Source organism: Hyaena hyaena, unplaced genomic scaffold, assembly GCF_003009895.1.
Source record: "Hyaena hyaena isolate Hyena2069 unplaced genomic scaffold, ASM300989v1 scaffold_686, whole genome shotgun sequence".
Classification (NCBI taxonomy): domain Eukaryota; kingdom Metazoa; phylum Chordata; class Mammalia; order Carnivora; family Hyaenidae; genus Hyaena; species Hyaena hyaena.
This window is the reverse complement of record NW_024081319.1, coordinates 662,931-687,153: the sequence shown is the minus strand read 5'-3', so window position 1 is coordinate 687,153 and position 24,223 is coordinate 662,931. Positions and strand designations below refer to the sequence as shown.

General features: G+C 37.8%; 1 protein-coding gene across 2 annotated transcripts in view; it reads left to right on the top strand.

Moving 5' to 3' along the window:
- The window catches only part of FMN2 (formin 2), a 367,841-nt gene that overhangs the window by 249,521 nt on the left and 94,097 nt on the right, over positions 1–24,223 (top strand). Inside the window, exon 14 of one of the 2 annotated variants that reach the window (XM_039217406.1) lies at positions 19,114–19,206. The exons of the other annotated variant lie outside the window; for it this stretch is intronic. Coding sequence (XP_039073337.1) covers positions 19,114–19,206 — 93 coding nt within the window. The remainder of the gene's footprint in view (positions 1–19,113; positions 19,207–24,223) is intronic. 2 annotated transcript variants of the gene reach the window in all.

The following is a 24,223-nucleotide window of genomic DNA, read 5'->3' as shown; positions in this document are numbered from 1 at the left end:
TTCTCAGCATTCAAGAGTCTCTCATGGTTTGCCTCCCTCCCTCTCCTCCACTATTTTTCCCCTCCTTCTCCCCCATGGTCCTCCGTTAGTTCCTCCTAATCCTCCTATACGTGCAAACACATGGTATCTGTCGTTCTCTGCCTGACTTACTTTGCTCAGCATAACACCCTCAAGGTCCATCCATGTTGCTACACATGGCCAGATTTCATTCTTTCTCATTGCCATGTAGTATTCCATCGTATAGATAAACCACATCTTCTTGGTCCATTCGTCTGTTGATGGACACTTAGGCTCTTTCCATGTTTTGGCTATTGTGGAGAGTGCTGCTATGAACATTGGGGTCCATGTGCCCCTATGCATCAGCACTCCTGTATCCCTTGGGTAAATTCCTAGCAGTGCTATTGCTGGGTCCTAGGGGAGTTCTACTGTTAATTTTTTGAGGAACCTCCACACTGTTTTCCAGAGGGGCTGCTCGGTGGAACAGATTTTAAGAAATACAAATGTAGTACCATGTTAGTAACAGAAGTATGGTATTTTCCAGTGAGGAGCTCACAGTGAAAGTGGAGAAATGAAACTATAGTTTATGAACTAATGTAATTATATATTAGTATTCTTATAAAATGAGATTAGTTGAAGAGCTATTTAAACAGGCTGTCAAACTGTGAGGTATCCTTTAAATACTGACCAAAATCATAATTTAATCATACCTGTTATGTTTTACTTTTCCAAAATGTGAGTTTTCCCATTCGGGGAATAAAAGATATTTTGTGACACAATAAAGGAAATATTAAGAGCTGAAATTTAAATTCATTTTCTGGGAAAGTTTTAGCATGAATGTGGCATTTCATGTTAACAAGGCATAAAATAAAATTGCCTTGTGTCCCTGTTGGAAATGAAATGGGTATAAATCGATATGTACATTGATTTGACTAGATGGGTGTCAAATGGGAGATTTTTGGATTACGTTATTTTTAATATTATTTAAAATAATGTCTACTTTGATAAATAGACCATTAAATGATTCCTTCTAAGTGACCAAATTAGGTAATTCATTTAGGAAAATTCAAAAATTCAAATAGCCTGTTCACTTCAATTCATTCTTTTTCAGAAGACAGTTGTTTTAAGAAGGTTTAGAAACTGAGCTGATGTGTATACAGAGCTTATCCCAATGCTTTCCACACAATAAATATTGAGTATTTATAAGGAAAACATAGAATAAACGATGTGATTAGTTTGATAAAAAGGAAGACTGAGAAATAATGTGTTATGGCTCAGGCATTTTAATAAAACAACTGAATCTCATTTTAGCATTTTATAAGAACATCCGCTAAGCTTGGTTTCTATGCTTGTTCCCAGGATTTCCATAGCTCCTCGGGGTGCTCCCCTGGCTCTCTGAGCTCAGTGACATGTAGTTTGTTAAGCAACCTGATCTGCTTTTGATCTCTTCTGGCCGTCAGCAGCTTTTCTTGATGCAGTCATGCCAAATGACGACTTCTGTTCCAGTGCTTTTCTTAGTTAGAAATTGTAGCACTTGCCACATGACCTAAATCAACTCAGCATGTACAAGGCATTGAGTAATTAAGTTACCGGAACTGGGCAAGAATGTTCTCAGGCAAATTATTTCTGTATCCTCCACCCCTCCCCCTGCCTTCAATACCAGCCTTTAAAATGTTTAAAATTAATGAAGTATATCTTCAAATTGAAGCTATATCTCTGTTCAGAGATATACAGGAAAATCCAGTCTTTAAAATTGTATTGATTCACCTTTGTTTGTAACAATTTTATTTACAATTGTTTATTTCTGATTTTTTTGTTTAAGGAAAGAATGATATAAACTCAATTCAAATGCAACCAATAGCTTTTCAAAAAATAACATTTTGTTATAATTTTAAAATGAGTATCAGTGCAGCATAGGAATAATAGACAATATTGAAAAGTGTGGAGAAGAGAGTATGTTTATCTGTGGTTCTACAGTCTGATGATAAATAATGTTAATATTTGGTATATTTTTATCTGGTATATTGCGTGTATATACCATTCGAGCCGTGATACATATAATTTTTATCCTTTTTATATCCCTTACTTTATATTGGGTCATTTAATTAATTCACTCTTACATTCTCTTTTTCTGGTTCTCTGTTGCTTTGACTAATTTTTCAGTGTTCTCCCTATGAATCTTCTAATACATTTTGGAAGTCATAGGTAGTATTTCTATTAATTTCTGTAAATTAATTATTGAACTTAAATATTTAACATATTTTCTTAGTTTATATAGCTTTTTAGCATACTATAAATTGTACTTATCTTCCCAAATAAGATGAGAGTTTTAGAATATTCTATCTAATAATTAAACTCCCATCTTTCTTCTAGTGTTTTTTTCAGACTTCTAGTCCCAACATTTTTCTTCTAAAAATTACTAATGTTTTATAAGCCTTACATAATAGTATTTATCAATATTAAATCAACCACTATGCTACCACTTTTAGTTCCATTTTACTCCATCTTATTTGGTTGTTCTCTCACTGAGTGTTTGTGGGTCTGAAAGACTTAGTCTGAAAAATGCTATAGTCTTCATACATTCCTCAACATTGTCTTCTAGTTCATCAAGTCTCTCTTTAACTCTGTCCAGTCTGATGTTTGTAATAGCAGTGCAACTAATCGTGATCTATTTGTTTCCAGGATTTCTAATATGATTTTTATTACATCTACTTTTATTTTTGAAGTAATTTCTAGTTCTTATTTTGGATATTATCATTCCTTTATCTCTTTGATGTTTAAAAAATATATTGAAGACCTTTTTGGATTTTCTATAGTTTTTGTTTCATCTGAAATTAATCCATCCTTCATTTGTCAATAGTTGTAAGCTGTTTTTCTACGCGTTAGTTTCATTTTGGTATTGGAATGTTGACTTAAAACACATGTCAGAAAATTACAGCCTTTGTAAGTAAAGTTCAGTTGGGACATAATCATACATATTCAATTATGTACGTGTTGTTTATGATTGCTTTTGTGTAACAAGTTGAGGATTTGATTGTAACTGTCTATTAATCAACCTGTCTCTTGCTCTCTCCCTTCTCCTGACCCCCCAAATCCTGCATTCTCTCAATTTTTAAAATTGTTTTGACCTGGTCTATTTTTGGCTCCTAGGCCAGAACCAAAGCTTGTATTAGCAGCCTGGGGCTCCTGCCCTTTGCCCACATAACGTACATATACATGCATATTAGGCTTATTGCACATTCAATATCAAGCTAGTTAATGACTTAGCTGAGGTTTTGCCTGGAAAGCTGTGCCTGCCTATGCTTGCTGCCCCAGGCACACAGCTACATGTGGACTGTAGCTGTTTTCATCCTCCTTTCATGATTTGGGGAGCTCATTCACAGCTCTGGGCTTTCCTTTGTGAGACTGGTTCCATTTCTCGCTGTGTGAATTCTCCCTTCACCAGTCTCTACATAAGCCAGGATCTTTACCTTTTTCTCTACGTGCACATTCCAGTGGCCTCTTACTTCAGCGCTGCTTATTAACTTGGGCGACTCTAGTATTTCTGGTCCAAGGAGATATTAACATTTTTCAAAACATACTGTGTTGTTTGGTTTTCTCTTTTTATGTTTTCATTTATTGCTATGTGTTTGCAGCAGAAGGGAGGCTCAGCCTATGAATTCATCATTCTATTTGACTAGACATCTGTATTCACTTTTATAGCTTACATGTTTTTTCCCACTGAAAATTATAACACGAGCATTTTCCCAAGCCATTTAATACAATTCAAAAACCATTTCAGATGATTTCATAATAATCCTTCTTCTTATGAGTGTGCCATAATTTAGTGAGTAATTTGATTCTTGTAAAAAATTAGACTTTTACCAGTTTTCCCTACTCTTAAGAAATATGTTGAACATCTTTATTCACAGTGCTGTTATTACATCTCTGATTATTTCCTTAATATAGTATTCTTAGAATCATAATTACTAGATCAAAACCAATGAACTTTTTTTTTCAGATTCTTGATGACTTAGTAGGTTTAGATTGTAAGGAATCTTAGAGATATTATAGTCTAATACCATAATTTTCATTCAACAAATTTTCATTAAATAGAAAGCACAAATAAAAGATAGACCCTGTGTGGTATAATAAATATTTTTTAGTGATATAAATAACATACGACAGAACAAGTTTTCATTAAATAGAAAGCACAAATAAAAGACACCCTGTGTGGTATAATAAATATTTTTTAGTGATATAAATAACATTCGACAGAAACACAGAAAAGGTCATGGTTCAATATATTAAAATTAAATATATTAAAATTATATTTAATTTGGACTTTGAAAGATCAGTAAAATTCTGTCCAGGAGAAAGAAAAATACATTTTCAAGCATGGGAAAGAGCATGAACAAAATCACCAGAGTTGCAACGATTTCAGCTTCGATTGTCTATTGATCTCTGAGGCCAGGTATTTTTTAATTCATATCAAGTTTACATCTGAGGGTAAAGGATATTCACACCTGAATTGGCTCATTACAGCAGAATTCATAAGTAGGGTCAGAATTGTGCATAGATATGGTTTGAAAAAGCCCAAAGCCGGTAATTTAGGTACACCTTTCAAGGTAGTTGCCTACCCCATGCCAGTGTTTTAGATGCATTAACTCAATTTAATTTATGTGATGTTGATATTATCATTAATCCTCCATTAGTGATTAGGTAACTACAAGTTATAGATATTAAATACCCTGCAAAGGGGAGCTGGATTTGAACCTTGGGAGCCCATTCCAGAGCTCATCCTCTTAACACCAACACTAATATTGGCCCTTGTTAAGGTTTACCGAATGGAACCCTTCAGGAGAGATTTGACATTGTCTTTAGCTCTTACAACATACCTGACATGATCCATACTTAGTAAGTAAGTAAGTGAACCAATAAAGAAATGGATGGTGAAATTTGATAAAACTAGAGCATAAGGTGTTCAGGGTGTGTAACTGGAGGAAGTCTAGGCATACTTGGGAAAGGTCTTGAGGACTGATGGCTGAGTTTGGACTTGATTGTGCAGTCATTGCTTAAACATGGGAATGCTTTTAGGCAAGAATGCAACACACTCAGACATGACTCTCTGAAAGCCCATCATAAGGATTTTGTGAATGATGGTTTAGAGGGGAGACTAGAAGGAGGAGACCTAGCTAGTCTTAGATGTCGAGTGCATAAGCTAAGTTCTTTGTGGCTGCAGTGAAGAGAAGGAAATGTTACAGGACTTTTCCAAGGTTTTGGAACAGGACTCTGTAACTGCACTGACATATACAAGGCAAAGAACAAAGAGGTTCAAGGAGGCTTTATGTTTCTAGCTTGTATACCTGGATGGATGCAGAACTATCACAGAAGGGAACACAGGAGCAGTTGATCGGGATGACAAGTAGTCTCTGACTCATTTTAGACATGTGAAGGTCCTTCAGAACTTGAGGAAGTTATGTCAAGAGTGAAGTAAAAAAAATACGCAAGGGGCATGAGAAGCCCATGATCCTGTTGTGACTTGGCTAAGATAAGAGTTCCAAGCTGAGTTAGCATCAGACACCCAAGTTCACACATTCCTTTCAGCGTGCTTTCCACCGCCCACCTAGATTTTGGTCCAGCATACCTCACCCACATACAGGGAGTTCTATAGCCCACTTGCTATTACATCTAGAATTGTCATCCCTACTAAAAATCAAGAACACTCAGTATTAGAATGATACAATTAAAAATACCTATCCTAAGGTCTAATTTAGTTAGAAATAGGTGAGAACCTGAATCTTTCAAATTAGAGTGTGCTTTAGCATGGCAAATGAAAGAGTGGAAGGGATACTAATAGAATCACACATTAGTTGCTGAGTCTGTTATTTTCTTTGTTTTTTGGTTTTATATTATTTTTTATAAGGCATTTCTGTGTGCTCTTCTGTTGCATCATGTGTATCTCTCATATAATGTAACTTTTTTACAAGTAAGCTATCAAAGTTTCACTTTCCTTATTTTTCTCTGAAATTGTGGAGGTATATTTTTACTGCATGTAGTTTTCCTTTTTGGAATTTAGTATGTATCAGACGTGTCTATAAAGTACTAAGCCTGGTCTGTTTAAGTCAGCAAAGCTTATCCAAATATGTGTTCTCCTCAAAGGCAGCTGGATTCAGAACTGGCATTTATTGAGCACCTTTACTCAAGATACTTTGCTCAGTTCCTAGGATGAAAAGATGAAGCATAAATTGATCATTGTACTTCAGAATGTATCATGTAGTAATTACAAACAGGTAATTACACCATAGCATAGTAACGATGTTGACAGAAAGCAGAGTGGAAGGGGAGCCTGACGCTGACTAATTGGTTAAGGAAGGCTTGAGTTAGGAATTGCTGTTACAATGGAGTCATGATTTATGAATACTTTACAGGTGAAAAACTTGCGGAGGGAAATTTGAACAGGCATATCCCCAAGTTCCATGGCATGAGATGAATATGTTCTTGGAATTGTGAACAATCCTACATGAATCAATTACAGGCTGAGAGCAGGGAAGTAGAAAGTGATAAAACCATAGAGCTCTGTGGCGACCAGATCCCAAAACCAGCATAGGCAGGCTGGGCAGGAAGACTGGATGGAGGAGTGTATGTGGGCCTAGAATAAGTGGGAAGGAGAAGGAGGAGTGGGCAGAGGAGCATTTCAGGTAGAGGAAAGGTCCAGAAACCCTGTATACTTGGAACACAGTGAGCATGATGTAAGAGAGAAAGCTTTCTGACCATGTAGAGTGTACACACTTTATGGCTTTACATCGTATCCTAAGTGTAATATCCAGCCCCTGGAAGATTCTGCTTCTGGAACTGGAGGAACATGGGGTATGTTGTGGAAATCTTGCTCCAGCAGGCATAGAACTGGGGAGAGACCAGTTATGAAGGAACTCAAGTAAAAGACGGTAATGGTTTTGACCCAGGCAGGTACTGAGAAGATGCAGAGAAACTGACAAATCTTTCTAATGTTTAGGGGCAGTGAGGGCGATGTAAAGCAGTTGTATCACTCCCTAATCTCCTTCGTGTCAACACCATGCATGTTGCCATAATGTTTTGCTGTTTGAGATGTTTCCATTTCTTTACAAGAGCCTTGAAAGACATGTTTCAGCTTTTGGTATTTTTTCCAAATTTAGTAAGCGTCAAGTATCTTTTTCTCTCTTCTCATCCCTCCTTTACCCCTCCATATTAACATGCACATGCACTTAATTCAAATAAACATTTTTCAAGATTCTTAGAATTTTCGGGGCGCCTGGGTGGTTTAGTTGGTTGAGCGTCCGACTTTCGCTTAGGTCATGATCTCGCGGTTCGTGGGTTCGAGCCCCGCGTCGGGCTCTGTGCTGACTGCCAGCTCGGAGCCTGGAGCCTGTTTCAGTCTGTGACTCTCTCTATCTCTGACCCTCCCCTGCTCACGCTGTCTCTCTCTCTCTGTCCTAAGAAATAAATAAAACATTAAAAAAAAAACAGCTTAAGATTCTTAGGATTTTCATGCTGTAACTCTTTTGAAACTATCTCCATTACTTTCAGTGGTAATTTTGCTAGTGGAAGGGGGAGTTAATGAGAAGAAAATCAAGTCATCAGTCATTCAATTCTAAGATTTTATGCCATTTCTTCATATTAGAAAAACCTAATAAATTGTACTTTCTCATTTTTACTAATCACTTGTTTTTCTGACCGCAGCTAATTAAAGGTGATTAGTTCTCTGACATTTTGAGTTAAGTTATATTTAATTTTATAACTTACCCATGATTGTGTCACAAAGCATACTTTACAAAAATGTTTTTCTTTTCGTGGAACCTAGATTAAGTCAAAGATGTAATATGCCCTTTTGCACAGGGACCCAGTATGAGCAAATTATCACAAGCAAGCATAGTCTTCCCGTATGTAGTATGTGGTCACCATGGGTTTAAAGGCATTTACAACAATCTCCATGCAAATGCCTCGTTCACTGTGATGGAGGCTCTGCAGTTATTTCTTTGTTTAAAATTGGCAAACTCCTCCTCCTTCTTCTGTACTCAGCTAAAGTGATTTCTCTCAGGAAGCTGTCTGAATGCACTTGCCCAGTAGGAGATCACTGATAAAGCTACACTGGTCGTTATCTAAATGAGATTTGCAGAGATGCACGACAGCATGTTAAATGTGAAAGTGTAAGTCTCAACTATCTCAGGATACAGATTAGTAGTATACTTTTCAAAACTATAGAGGGGCACCTGGGTGGCTCAGTCAGTTAAGCATTGGCCTTCGGCTCAGGTCATGATCTCCCAGTTTGTGAGTTTGAGCCCCGCGTCGGGCTCTGTGCTGACAGCTCGGAGCCTGGAACCTGCTTCAGATTCTGTGTCTCCCTCTCTCTCTGCCCCTCCCCTGCCCACGCTCTGTCTCTGTCTCTCTCTCTCAAAATAAATGAACATTAAAAAAATCTTTTAAAATTTTAGAAAAAGAATGTGAAATATTGGCAAAGATGTGGATTAGTGAGAACTCCTTTACACTGATGATAGCAATATAAATTGATGTGCTTTATTTTGAAGCCTTTAAGGTTGCGTTGTCTCTCAGCCCAAGGGCGGGTTACAGGGAGCAGATAGGACTCTTCCAAAGTATTTGTTAAGTTTGTTTCTTAAGTTGGAAATTGGGTGTGTGTTATGTACCTGCTATGTAGTATGGTAGCTTTAATAATTTTATTTAAGAGGAAATAAAAATAGGGAACCACCCAGGAATCTGTTCAAATTAGACTTGAAATTTAATCATCTGGGCCACATGAATTTAAAATATGTGATTACTCAGGCTTCTGTATTCTTTTTTAAAATTTTTTATGTTTTTATTTATTTCTAGGAGAGAGAGAGAGAGAGGGAGAGACAGCATGAGCAGGGGAGGGTCAGAGAGAGAGGGAGTCACAGACTGAAACAGGCTCCAGGCTCTGAGCTGGCAGTCAGCACAGAGCCCGACGCGGGGCTCGAACCCAGGAACCGCGAGATCATGACCTAAGCGAAAGTCGGACGCTTAACCGACTAAGCCACCCAGGCGTCCCCAGACTTCTTTATTCTTTTCTGAAGAAATTATATAGCTTAGCAAATTCAAGGGTAAAAACAACTAAAGAACACATAAAACTTAATAAAAGGACAAGCTATGTTAAATAACTTTAAATATATGTTTGGTGATGAATTGTACTCATATAAAACCTTTTGGGGGGAAACATTAGCCTAAAAAACTGGCATATCTTCTGGTTAACAAATAACCAGACTTTATATACAAGCAGTTAATAAAAGTACATTAAGTACTTAGTGTCAGAAAGCTGCTGAGTACCTTAGGAAAAGATAATCTGTTCATTTTGGTTTATTGCTTCTACTAGTGACGTCAGAAAAGCAGAAACCACGCTTATTATTTTAATAGAATTAATAGAGAGAATTAGGTTAGCACATTTTGGAGGACAGAAAAATCAAAAAGGGAATGCTCAGGTAAATATCGGTAGCGCCTATCATCCTAGGGCTAGGGGAGCCAAGTGAAGAGGTTGGGGTTATCAAAGAACTTAGAAATTCCCGGAGAGTGTTCTGTGGGACTGGAGAGTCCTCTGTGGAAGGACAGTGTGACTTGGGCAAAGAGGACCTGAGCAGCTTGAATGGAGGCCCCTGCAGACCTCCTGGGACCGAGGACTCAGAGGAGGAATCCCACAAAGCTGGATTAAAGAAGGCAGGGAGAAAGACCCCTCAGAGTTGGAATCGGGGAGCTCAGTGCTTCCTGCAGAGCCAGAACTGAGGAGTTTGGAGAGAAGGGGCTCCACACAGCTGGGATTGGGGAGATGAGGGGTGAGGGTCCACACAGCTGGGACTGGGGGGCTTAGCCAGTCCTGCCTGGCTGCATTGGTGCTTTCATGGGGTACAATGATGCTATATTGGGGCCTGTGAAGACAAGTCAGGACCTGGAACCACCTACTGATGTTGGGGGAGGAAAAGGGTCCGGAGATGGAGCTCAAGGGAGCAGCACATTACGTCACCTGCTCCCCTGCCCTCCGCCAGCCCCTCCCTTCCTTCTTGGGGAAACCAGTCAGGAAGCCCACTGGCAAAGGTAAAAGGTAGTTTGCTGAGTCCCACTGTCCCAGACCTCAGTATAATGTGTAATTTGTGGGCTGAGAGACAACAACTTAATAACAGACATACTGTTTACTTATTTTATTATTTAACTTTAATTTATTTATTCGCATTATTATTCTAAGGTGATCCTACATGTTTCTCTTATGGGCCTCAGAGCTGAAAATAACTAGAAGAGATTTACATACAGTTTTTGGAGATCCTTAGGCCATCCTGTTCCCTTCTCTTCTCCAGCTAATATTTCTTGATGCCGTCTTCCCACTTTACAGAGCACTGCTGCTTTGTAGACACTCTCACACGTGATTGCATCCAGTTCCAAAACTGAGAGAATAAAAAATCAGAATGAAGGATGGATGGGCGATTCTGACCAATATGTAGTGCCGTAGAAAGTGCTGTGCCTGTCTGAATAGCGCACCCCGGTTAATACTATTCCACGCCTTGCTTGGTTCGAATCGTAGTTGGCTCGTCAACTCAGTTATCCCTGTGATTTGTGGGTCATTCTCCACAGACCTCTGCCACCTGTGCTATGTATGTATGTTCCTTGATTCTGTGTCACAAAGTGTAGGACTTTGTATGTGTGTCTTTTAAAACTCACGGCCTCTGATAAGCCCTACGGTTTATCAAGAACGTCTCAAATTCTTGTACTGTGTTCTAAGACTTGAAACTTCACTGAAGTTTCAAGTTAATTTTCTAATTAATAAAAGTAAAAACAGAATGACAAGTTAATGTATATTGAGACACTAGTACAGGCACTGGGCACCTCACGTACATTAACCCTTGCACTAAACTGCCTCATGTGACAGTTTCCATTTCCATGTTGCAGATGAGAAAACTAAGGTTAGCAAGATTCAGGAACTTTTCTGAGATCTCTCAGGTAATGGGTAGTGAATGAACAGTTAGAATCTATTCCCACTTCTGAAGCCTGGGTTCATGTTCTTGTGTGTTGCTTCTTTATTTTATAAAAATACTTTCAATTTCTCCATTTACATTACTAGAATTTTAAAGGGTATCTGGAGACACTGGCTTTCAATCCATAAGATTGGTAAGAGTCCTAAGTATAACTGTCCATTCAATTTCCCTCTTAACCACCGGGGAATGTGGAAATGATTGCAACTATATTGATAAATTGTTTTGAGTTCCCAAAATAGTTTATTTTTTTTCTTAAATAGTTTATTGTCAAGTTGGTTTCCATATAACACCCAGTGCTCATCCCCACAAGTGCCCTCCTCCCTGCCCATCACCCCCCTTCCCCTCTCCCCTACCCCCATCAGCCCTCAGTTTGTTCTCAGCATTCAAGAGTCTCTCATGGTTTGCCTCCCTCCCTAAATAGTTTAAAATACTAAGTTGGAGTTAGTTCTCTCTCTCTCTTTCTTTTTAGATATGTTTAGGAGACTTTAACAATTGCCCAAACTTAAATATAGGGAACTATAAATTCCCTAATAAGTTGTTGACTTCATTCCATTTCTTTCTAACACTTACTGTTCCTTTGAATGATCGACTAGCTTGTGCATCCTTAAGTATTTTAATAACTAACTCTACATCTCAAAGACTTCATAATCTCAGGATTTCTTCTGATTGTTCTCCTTTCTCACTGCTTATATGCTTCTCTTCTTTTTTTATGGCTATTTACATACCTCCTCTTCCTTTCATTATATGAATTTAGGAAATTCAATACTGATAAAACTTTGGAGCCCTACCACTTTACTTTGCTTTAAATATCTTTTGCTGATTCTGTGTTCATAGGCCTAAGCTAGAAAACATTTCTGCTTGGAGATGGCCTGTCTTGAATTTTGGCTTCTTAAGCACTAGAAAACATTGCTTTACATCTTGAAAACAGACACATCAGTTAAGAGTTTTACTCCTCAGGGACAATATGCTTTATTTTTGAAATTATAAACTACTTCTGTACTACAGTGGAGCCCACTAGCAAGACCCCTTTCCTGTGGCAAACAACACCCTAATGGCATCAGTTTCAGTTGATGGATGTTACTCATTGCAGCTTGAGTGCAGGAGACGTTTACTAAACTCCTCGATGTCAGTGAGCACCTGCCATGTCAGTTACCGACTCCAGTTCCAACGTCAGAATTGGAAAATATTGGCAACCATAGTAACGACACTGCTCCCGAGACTCTCATGTGCTGAGATTTCTAGGCCAGTCGTAGATACCTGCAATTATACCTCAAGTCATCATCTAATAATGGCGGGGGGCAGCCAATATGGAGCCAGGCACCTGGCCAGGCCAGTATTGTTAAGATCATGTATAAGCTTCTCTGACAGTCACTTAATGCCCTTAATAAATATTATCACCTAGTCCCGTGATTTAACTGTATCCTTAGAAAATGTCAGAGGCTTTGCTTCATATAAGTTCATATATGCAGTACATTAGAGTACATTATATAATACTTTCAGTTTTGTGTAAATCACTTTGATACTCAAGACATAACATTTTATTTGTAGTATTTAATGTTAAAGAATTCATTTCCACAATTCCAAAATATTTGAGCAACTTGATAAATTCTTGACAATATTATGGTTAAAGATGTACATATTTAAAGAGTTCTAGAGCCATGTGTCAAATATTATAAGCAGGTCAGTTTGTGGTGAGGGTGCTTTTATTGTTTTATTATAAGTTGCTGCATCTGTCATCTTAAATATGGTTTAAAGCTATGAAGTAATAATCTTTTACAACCATCTTAGGAAAGTTGAATATTTCTACTTATTTGGAAGAGTAGAGCTCGTAAGTCATCTTGAGAAATCTGCCTGGTAACCATTACCAGTGTGTTACTGTCACCCTGAAGTGCCAGTCAAGCCATCAGCTAAAGAGACACTTCTATCTGCAGCTTTACAGCCTTCAGACTCTTAAACTGAAGCCAGATGTCTAAGAAAACCAAGTTTTACAGTCTCTGCTAAGCACGCTTGACCATTCTTACCCTTCTAAACAAGAATTGCCCTGGAGACACTAGCCCCAGGTCCTTTGGTTAGAAGTCTTCAAAGTCCAAGTTAGGTAGCTGGGACATGTTATCCTTTGTTGTTGTTTGTTTATAATTTTTATTTGATATAAATCAAACTTGCAGACAAGTCGCAAGATAGTATGCGAATTCCTGTATATTCCTGCCCTAGACGGTCAGCTGTTTATCTTTTTCCCATTTGCTCCATCATTCCCTCCCTCCTGTTCTTTACGCACAGAGATGTGTATATGCTTGCTTGTGTGTACACATATGGGTGTGCATGGTTTTATTTTTCTGAACCATACACCAGCAAGCCAGGGATAACATGCCCCTTTACCTCTCAGTATTTTAGTTATATATTCTAAGAACCTGGGCATCCTTTTATGTATACACAGTATAATGATCAAATGCAGGAAATTTAACATTGATAAATACTATTATAATCTACAGACCATATTCAGAAGGATTTTTTTATAGCTATGTTGCCCAATCGCTATTTCACAAACTGCGAGATGCAGTTTAAAACTAAATGTTTTAATGTCTCCTTAGGCTTCTTTAATTTAGTGCAGTTCCTTAGCCTGTCTTTCTTGACCGTACCATACTTAAAGACTGCTTATTTTATTTTATTTTAAAATTTTTTTAACATTTATTCATTTTTGAGACAGAGAGAGAGAGAGCGAGCAGGGGAGGAGCAGAGAGAGAGGGAGACACAGAATCCGAAGCAGCTCCAGGCTCTCAGCTGTCAGCACAGAGCCCGGCGCGGGGCTCGAACCCATGAGCAGTGAGATCTTGACCTGAGCTGAAGCTGGACCCTTAACTGACTGAGCCCCCCAGGCTTTTTTTTTTTTTTTTTATAGATGTCTCCTCCATTGGCTTTGTTTGCAGAAATGGTCTGTGTCATTTCTGCAGGCCCATGGCGTCAGCTTCTCTCATTACTGCTAAAGATGATGTGTCTGTCACCTTGGCCATTCCTGTCACTGCGTTTAGGCAGTTCCTCTCCAGTGAAGTTGTCTGAGGTTTCTTTGGTTTGTTTTGTTTTCATTTTGTTTGTTTTTTTAATAATTAGTAAGTAATTTGTTACTTGACTCTTTGAGAGTATGTAAATATCTTATTTCTCAGCAGACTTTCACCCACGAGTTCTAGTGCCTGTTAGGGTTTCTGGCCTCATTGTTTCATCAATATTTAGGAGTTAAAGCCCGCCATTCTTGTGCACATATATCTTTCAACCAAATTTTGGCACAACTTTAATTCCATTTTAAGTAAATTCGGTCTTGAATATTTTATGAGAGATTTATCAGTATAAACTGAGGAGAGGTTATAGGAGAACTTGGTATGCCTGTTCCTAAAGAGTCTCAGTGTTAGCTCAGAATTCCTGCAAATTTCTATAATTTGCTTCATTCTTCTGTGAAAAGTTCTGAGCTAGTAGTAATGTTCATTTTCAGAAATAAAAAATTGTCCCTGTGAAATATGATATGGTTTGGAAAAGGAGAATAGCTAGAAATAGTCAAGTTTATTTTTCTTTGGTAGAAAATAGTCTTCAGTAATGTCATTATGACCTTATGTCATCATTTATCATATTACTGTGTTCCAAGAGAAGTTTGATTTTAAAAGCTTATGCTTGATTTATGTGTGGATTTGTTTTTGGAGGCTTATTGTTGAATATTAACATTCTATAAGACCTTTCCTTTGGCTAGTTTGCTGATGGTTCAGGAATTCAGAAGAAGTACAGTGATCTGGTAATAAACATATCATTCTTCACTACATAGATAGCCTTTTCACTTTTTTTCTGATACTATAAGTAATGTGTGAACTATTTTAATGGAAGAAGTGTGGTGAAGGTCTTGTGTATTTAACCTTTAAAGGAAACTCTGTGGAAAAATATATTGTTTTAAAAGAGCATGTTACCTCCTGAAGTTAAATAAGAGCAAACTTCTAACTCCAGAAAGTGTTGTGATTCATAATGTTGTTACTTTTTGTTTGCATTGTTGATGTTGTTTAGAAAGAAATATATTCAGGGGCGCCTGGGTGGCTTAGTCGGTTAAGCGTCCGACTTTCGCTTAGGTCATGATCTCACAGTTCGTGGGTTCGAGCCCCGCGTCGGGCTCTGTGCTGACTGCCAGCTCAGAGCCTGGAGCCTATTTCAGAGTCTGTGTCTCCCTCTCTCTCTGACCCTCCCCTGCTCACGCTGTCTCTCTCTCTCTCTCTCCTAGAAATAAATAAAAATATATTAAAAAAAAAAGAAAGAAATATATTCAGATAATGGGAATATAGATATATGTAGATATATGTGTGTATATATATGTATATATAACATTGATTCATTTTTGAGAGATGAAGAGAGGTAGAACATGAGTGGGAGTAGGGCAGAGAGAGAGGGAGACACAGAATCAGATGCAGGCTCCAGGCTCTCCGCTGACAGCACAGAGCTGGATAAGGGGCTCAAACCCACAGACTGCGAGACCATGACCTGAGCCGAAATCAGACACTTTACTGACTGAGCCACCCAGGCACTCCTGGGACAATAGATTTTTAAAACATCAAACCCTCACCCAAATAAAAGGCACTCTAATTATTTTGGAAAAATCATGACAGAAAAATTCCATCATTTGTTTTAGTCCTAAGAGACTGCAGTGGGTCTGTATTTTATGTGGGATGTTGTTAGGACATCCTTCTTTGAAATTTTTTGTGCACATGTGTACATTAGCATTGGTTAGCATATCATTGTAAGGCATCACCGTTCCATAGTCTTTAGAGTTGTTTTGACAGTGTTTGCAATATTGATTATATGTGTTCTTGCTCCTCACCCAGACAGACTCTCTGACTGTCTGAGTGGACACCAGTTATTTTAGAATTCTAGATCAGTCTTTTTTTTTTTCAGCCCATGGGAGTAAAGTAGAGGGTGTGATATTTTAAAGTTGAAATGAAAGTAGACAGAGTCATTTTCAAATATATGAAAAGCTATCCTAACTACTTCATTTGAGTGAGTGACAAACGTCTATTTAAAGGTGTCTTTTCTGTTGAATTGGGGAGTGACCCTTCAAAATCCTGTTGAAGAACATGCTCAGGTACCCACTCTTATGTGATCAGAATTGATATTTGAAATGAAACCTGCTACCCCAAAATTAGACTCCTTGCATGTTATACCAGCAGACAAGACTAAGGTCAGTAATGTGAAGATAAAGGCAGGCAAAACGCTCTCTGTGAAGGACTATTTACAGAGGAGAGCTGAGGCAGTGGAAGGGCTAACGTTAAAAGCAGGGCTAACCTCTAGACACCAGAAATGTTCACATGCAGACCTGGAGACTCAGAATAACTGCATGGTATATAACTTTCATAACTTCATCTCTTGCAAATGTTATGACACTTTGGTATCATTCAGTACGTTCAAGGCTGAAGCTAAAAGAATCAACACCAGTGTCTCCCCACAAAGCCTACAGAATACAAACTTATGGAGTTTTATTATATAAAATTACACTGTTTACATATATGCCACATAAGTCACATAAGTAATTTAGAATTATTTTAATTTGACTTTGAATCCCCTTACTAATAGAGTGGATCCATTTAAATGATCTAAATGACCACTGTGGTATTGCTTATGATAATAAGAAAACATTTACTTTTCATGTTTTCCAAGGCCAAATGTGAAAGGAAAACATATTGCCAACAGTGTACACCCACGATTTGTCAAGTGTTTATGCTTAGACCTACCAGTAACCAATGTTGAGTACTTGTTCATATCAGGTGGAGACTTAACGCAAATGGAGACTAACTGATGAAGTTATGGTCCCTCCTCTTACTTAACACATAGATAAACTGAAGAGCATAAAACAAGTGGTGTCAAAGGGACCCAGGGGGTCATTAATTCCAGTCTGTGTCATGCACAGTATTAACAAGGGTGCGTCATCAATGATTTTTAGGTGTGTCTCAATCAAGTGTGAGGTAGACTAGTGATTAGTGACAACCAATGAAAGATAAATATAAATATATACATATACATATATATATGGCCACCAGTAAAAGATATAAATATATATAATTCTATTTTATACATAATATAATATATACTTTCTATAATATGTATAAAATAGAAGAATAAAACTCATTATATAAATGAATATATATACAGTGAATATAAAACTTCACTGTAGCCCGGTGAAGAACAGTGAAGGCATTTGTCCCAGCAGAAAGCAGGAATGGAGAGGATACAGACTTCAGAAGTATTTAGGCGGTAAACAAACAGAGTGTGGGGATAAGGAGAGAGAGTAAAGAATAACTCCTGCTTTGGTGGGCGTTATTTAGGTCAGATGGTGGTACCACCAGCAGGAGAACAAAATAAGGGAGGTAGCAAGTCTAGAGATGGCTGTGATGAGTTCTTTCTGAAAATACTAATGTGTGGAAGTTTAGTGTATGAGCCTGAAGGTACAAGATACTGGGCTAGCGATGTGGGTCGGACAGTCAAAAGCTTACAGAGCCTGCTCTCCGAGAGTGAGGAGTCCTGCGGCATGTGGGCAGCGAGAACCCAGCGTATGTCTAAGTGGTCTTAAATCTTACTGGATATAATTGTCTTTTACATTTGATGGGGAGAATAGGAGCCAACAGTGGAGCCCCCTGTACCCTGCTGCGTAGACAGACTAACAACCTGGAGGGGAGAGGAAACCCTGTTTTAATAAGAGAAAAAATATTTTAGAGTGAAATTTCAAAGTCTCCTTGAAGAATTAATTGGCAACCGTGTCTTAAGAATTGTAGTGAGAAGCATGTTTTCCTGATTCAGATATTTATATGTCCTCTAAGTTTTGTCTTTGAAATATGTGCTTTTTAATTTTGAATTCTTTCTCACTATCACCAAAATTTCTTCAGAAATTTTCTTAGAAGTAATTCTTTTTTTTTTTTTTTTAATATTTTTATTTATTTCTAGGAGAGAGAGAGAGACAGTGTGAGCAGGGGAGGGTCAGAGAGAGAGGGAGTCACAGACTGAAACAGGCTCCAGGCTCCGAGCTGGCAGTCAGCACAGAGCCCGACGCGGGGCTCGAACCCACGAACCGCAAGACCATGACCTAAGCGAAAGTCGGACGCTCAACCGACTAAGCCACCCAGGCGCCCCAGAAGTAATTCTTAATTAACCTTTGTGGGATCTATAGGCTTCTAAGGCATTTATGATGGCATGGGCATAGAAACAAAATAAACTCTCGAGTCAGATCAGGATATCATTTATGTATCTGATACTTACTATTTGTGGGCCTATCAACAAATAAGCGCCCTCTTTGAGCCTTTCCTCAACTATAAAATGGGTAATGTCAACTTTTATTAACTTATTCTAAAGATTAACTTAAATAGTAGGTAGTAAGTATCTGGCATGTGATATATGCTCCGTAATTATTGAATTCCATACTAACATGAGCCCCAAAGTGGTTATTTGTCATTTATTTTTAGAAATATGGACTTCAGTTTGGGAGAAACTTGTATTAGAAATCAGTTAATAACATGAAAGATGATCGCAAATACTGACATACTGCTTTATGGTCTGCCAGACGTTATTTGAACACTTTATATCTGTTGGCTGATTTGATCCTCATGACAGCCCTGAGAGGTGGACACCGGTGATATGACAATTACATAGATGAGGTTGAGGCTTGGAGCTTAAGGGAGCAGCCTAAGTTTGCACGGTTTGGCAGTGACCAAACTTGGATTGTAGATTCTTAAGAACCTGTTTTTACAATCCCCCAAAGCGAAGCCTTGATCAGAGACTTCTGTCAGTATTTGGATGTTTCCAAAATATGTGTAGAACGTATATCAATTAGCATGTTATCATGGGTTTTTAACATCAGCTAAAATGTTTTAAAAGTTGATGGAGCACCTGGTGTATTACTTGGTTAAGAGTCTGACTCTTGATTTCAGCTCAGATCATGGTTCTGGGTTGTGTGATCAAGCCCTACCTCAGGCTCAGTCCTGGGCGTGGAGCCGGCTTAAGATCTCTCCCTCTACTACTTGTGCTCTCTGTCTCTCTCTAAATGCTGCACATGCTCCATTAACACTGTGACTTTCTAAACAGTGTCTATCTCTAATTTCAGCCTGTGAAGTTGAGGCGGGGAAAGTATACCAGGTATCCTCACAAGAGCACATCCAGCCTTTCAAAGAAAACATGGAACAGTTTATTATTCAAGGTAAATTCGAAAGAGACATGTTGCATTTCCCTCCTTTTTCACCAGAAAGGCAGGTAGAAGGCATTTTAAAAATATGCATTGGTTTAAAGGGGATTATTTTGATATCACAGAAAAACAAATGATGTTTAATCATGAGTCACACAGCCATGAGATACTAGCAATTTGGTAAACATACTATTATGGATATGCTTGTTATTTTTGTTTTTTAATGACAGTAAATATACAGTTAAGATAGTAACGATTTATAAAGATGTTAAAATTTTATGCTCTTTATGGTAGAAAATTAGATATTTTTCTAAGTTTTAACTATGCTTGTGACTTCAGCTCAACTTGGCATTTATTTAGTTTTTGAAAATGCTAAACAAAAAGAAGTATATTGATGTTTTCCAGGTCTTCAAAACATTAGATTCTATTTTTAAGGATGTATAAATACCTTTAGATATTTAACACCTTTTTTCTGGAAAGCTTAAGATGTAATCAATGTTACCATTTTTGACTCTTCTTGTGACATGAACAAGGATGGAAAAATTTCAGAAGATATTAAAGAAACAAAAAAATTTTAAAGAAGAAAACTATTTAAAAAGTCTTACCATTTTAAGTCATTGAAATTTACAATTATATCAAAGCATTTGCTGCTCAAAACATTTCTGCTTGAGAATGACATCTCTTCTGAAGATCAGATTTGTGTCATGCCATATTCTGGGAAAGTTCTTGCTGTCAGGAACTCTTCTAGAGGCTGACGTGGCTTGAGACTGAGGCCAAGTAGCACTCTGAAGACTGGCTCCATCCTCTGTTTATTAGGCTATGGTTTTTATAGGTTGTTCAAGTGTCGTTAATGATGATATACAGTGAATGAGTCATACTGGAATTTGATTAAATGTTAAACACAGCTTTTTTTTTAGATGGGAAAATACTATTTAATCACTTAAGAGCATCATGAAGATTGAAACAGAACTTTGGTCAGATTCATAAATCAAAGTGATTGTCATTTCTGAATTCTCAGGTCCTCATGTCTTAGAGTGGAAAATCTACTCAATAATTCCTAAATAGTCCTTGGAACAAAATCAGAGTCTTACAGTTGGATATTAGAGGGCACTGTAAGCTCAGTACATTCTTAACGATGGATAAAAATGAGTGTTGCTTTCTCCATTAGGTGGGATATTTAGATCAAGAACATGTAATTTGGGAGAACTATGAGGGTAAAGGATGGGATATTCTTTTTGCTTATATGAAGAAAAGAGTCCTTAATTCATTAACTCATTAAGGAAGGAATGAGTCTTTCTTCAATGCTCTTCTTCCATCACTTTCAGTTACTTTTTCTCTGGTCCTGTTCAAGTGCATTTTGATCACATGTTCATTGAAAACAATTTTGAGTACCTCTATTCGTCTAGATATTCAATAGCAGTGAATAAGAAAAAAATATATATGTATGTCTTAGTGGGTCTTACATTGTATATTATCCAGATGTCAGATAATGTCAATAGCAAATTCTTTGGAACATCTTACGTTGATCAAATATGTCAAAATTTGGAAGAAAAAAGTTCAGCTTTAAACATGAGTGAAAAATGCATTGCACTTTTGTGCAAAAATATATGCCAAACCTTTGCTTATAATTAGGCTTTCCTCAATAATAAAATAGTTTTATTACATTAACCTCTGTGCTCCGATGACCTCACATAGGTATTTTAATGTCTTTATATATCCTATCAAAGTCTTAATTTTTTTTTTATCATCCCATCAAAGTCTTTTTGACTGTGCCACATTTCTAAATCTAAAATCTCTCTCCAACAATTCAAGAGACTATGCCCATTACTGGACGAACATTTTTATTTCATTAGCTCCCACAACATAATAGAAACATCTCTTATCCTCATAATTCGGCTATTGTGTGATCTATGGAACACACATGAACAGTCTGGATTGCAACTAGCCCTATGCTCCACGGATTCACCCACTTTGTTACTCCCTGTCTTCCCAGTTTTTCTCAAGTCAAGATTTTATGGACTCTGCTTAAACACCTCTTCCTTGGGAATGTCCTCACCCCTGCTTTAAAAGAGGCAGATTTAGAGAATTAAGTCCTGCTTCTGCAAGGCATTCCTTGTTTGTAATGGTGCCAGCAATGTACCATCTTTGGAAGAACTGAAGTTCTCAATAATATTAACACTAATTAATGTTCTCAAATAATGTTCTGAACTCCAGCCAGCATTATATTCTTTGTAGTACTTACTGCTTTCTGCAGTTGTATTATTGATTGGTCCCTCAACAATGTGAGCTCCATTAAGAAGGCAGCCTTGTTTGGCTTCTTGCTATTCCTTTCTCTAGAACAGTGCCTAGCACATTGTACACAGTGTGGCTCACCTGACAAAACCAAACAACCCTCATCAAGCCCATCTCTTTGCTGTCTCTGAATTTAAACCAAAGTAGCTCAGCTCTTTTGAAGGTAGGAGGGTACTTACAGCAACACCAACTGGTATCACCTAAAATCACGACCACGGACCTGCCGTTGGAACTCATTTGAGCACTTCTCTAAGATTTTCCATGTAAATTTACTTTTCTCCATTTCTGAGATTTGCTCCTCTATTCTCCTCTCAAACCTCCACAGTCTTTCTCTTCTACTTTCTCATGACTCTGATGATAACCTCATCTTATCCTGTGGTGAGAAAACAGATGCTTTTGTACAGAAGCTACCACACTTCCCCAGCACCACATCTATAAACCTGCCTGAAGAACTTGGGCTTCATCCTGAATCCTTGGGGAGCAGAGGTTGAAAGACTTAAGAAAGTTTATGCTGGCAGAATCTGGGAAGGGAGACAGAAAGACCGGACTTGGAGACAGTAGAGTGCTTGCAAAATTGTTATGGCAAATTGTTAGAAAATGAGGAGGCCCCATTCTAAGGACATAATAATTGTCCTGAAGAGAGGACATATTTAAGGGATAACAATAGCAGAGAAGAGAAGTTACTTGGTGACCAAATATATATATATATATGGAGGTGATGCATAGGGTCCAGATTTCAGGCTTGTGTGGTGGGGAGTGGTGGTGTTAGTCACTAGGATAGAGAATATAAATATAGGAAAAGATTTGAATGGATAGCATGGCCATAAGTGGGCTCACAGGTGAATGTTCCCATCGAGCAGGTGGATATATGCCTTGGATATGGCAGAGAGCACAGATGGAGGATTGGGCATCATAAGCAAGGTGACTCTTGGGTAGATATGATCACCTAGAAAGATAAGAAAAATAGACTCAGGGATAGAACTCTTTAGTAGGATGCACTTATAGGATGGACATAGGAAGACCCAACAGTTGTTAGTTAGGTGGAAAGCAAACTAAGAAAGGCTGTTGTGATGGAAGCCAGAGTTAGGAATAGTTTCAGAAAGGAAAGAGTGATTATAGTAGTTCCTGGATAGAACAATTTTCTTGGATTGGCATAGATGGAAACGAGTTTTCTGAGCTTTTAACATTCAAGAGAAGTAAGGAAGTAGAAGGACGCAACTGCAACAGTTTTAAAAGTTATGTGGGATACTGTAACCAGCATAAGTGTTAGACAACTGTTTAATCAAAGTTGCTAAAATTTAACTTCTCTCTAATTCATGTCAACATACGTGATGATTTTATTTTTTAGATGTATTATGAAGAAACCTAATTAGTAATCACTGGACACTTATCCAGGATTTATCTGTAGTTTTTGCTTAATTTTCCTTTGTGCTTCTTTTTTCAAGTGGCAGAAAGCAAGAGGAAAGAAAGAAGAGATAAATGAGATCACTAGGGAAGCTCATGCTAAGCTAATATATCTCTCAGAATTCAGCAGACTCCTTCGTCTTTATTTTTCCCTTTTCTTTTTGAGTCGAAGTTGTATTATGGACAAAGTAGGCATATGAAAACCATATGCATAGATATAAAGAATTGCCTTTCTAGGTGTCTGTACGTGGGGAGATTGCTGGGAAAGAAATAGGAGCCTAGCTCTATGTCGTTGGCCTTCAAAGCCTCTTTGCTCATATGGTACACTTGGATAAGTGTTTATTTTCAAACCCAAGCTCAGCTGTTTGAGGCGGGAGGTAAATGGCAAATTAAGGGTCATTTCTCTCCATGCTATTATATGAAGTCCTTATTGTGATTTTATAAATCAGAAATGGCTGATGAGATGTTTATTAGCCTAACTATTAGCCTAACTCTCCATACCTCCACCCCTTCTCTTCCCAAACTTTCTTCCTGAAATGAAGCATAGTAAGTTATAGCTGAAATGAAGGAATAGAGCCAAGGTGACAGTGCATAAATTTGTAATTATATATGTATCATTATAAGAATGTTGAAACTTCCACCCTCAGCATACAATCTTTAGTATTGGTAATTCTTTTTTTTAAATAAAAAAAATTTTTTTAGAGCTTATTTTTGAGACAGAGAGAGACAGAGCACAAGTGGGATAGGGACAGAGAGACACAGTCTGAAACAGGCTCCAGTCTCTGAGCTGCCAGCACAGAGCCTGATGTGGGGCTCGAACCCAAAAACCGCGAGATCATGACCTGAGTGGAAGTCAGACACTTAACCGACTGAGCCGCCCAGGCGCCCCTGGTATTGGTAATTCGATGATTGAGAATGAGGAGATGGTGAAAGCAGTTGCATTAACTGTACCGAAGACTGGGAAGTCTGCCGGAAGTATGTTCTGCTGGACATGGTACCCATGGTGCCCTGTAAGCAGTGCTCCATATTCAGGGTGGGCGTCTTTGGTAGTGTTTTTATTTTTTATTTCTTTTTCAGAAAATATACTGAGAATTTTTTTAGTGATGTTAAAAGTGTAGGATGCATCATATGTTTGAAGTCTTTCACTGACCATTTAAAATTGAAAAGCAAACAATTGTCTTTTAAGCACACAACTTTTTACTTATTATTCATATAACAATAATAATATTAAGCATTAATACCAATCTTGTTGTGCTGAAGAATTAACTGAAGCCCTTTTTTACTCTCTGTGATTTTAGTTTCACAATTCTTTAGGACAGTCTGAGAAGCCACTGTT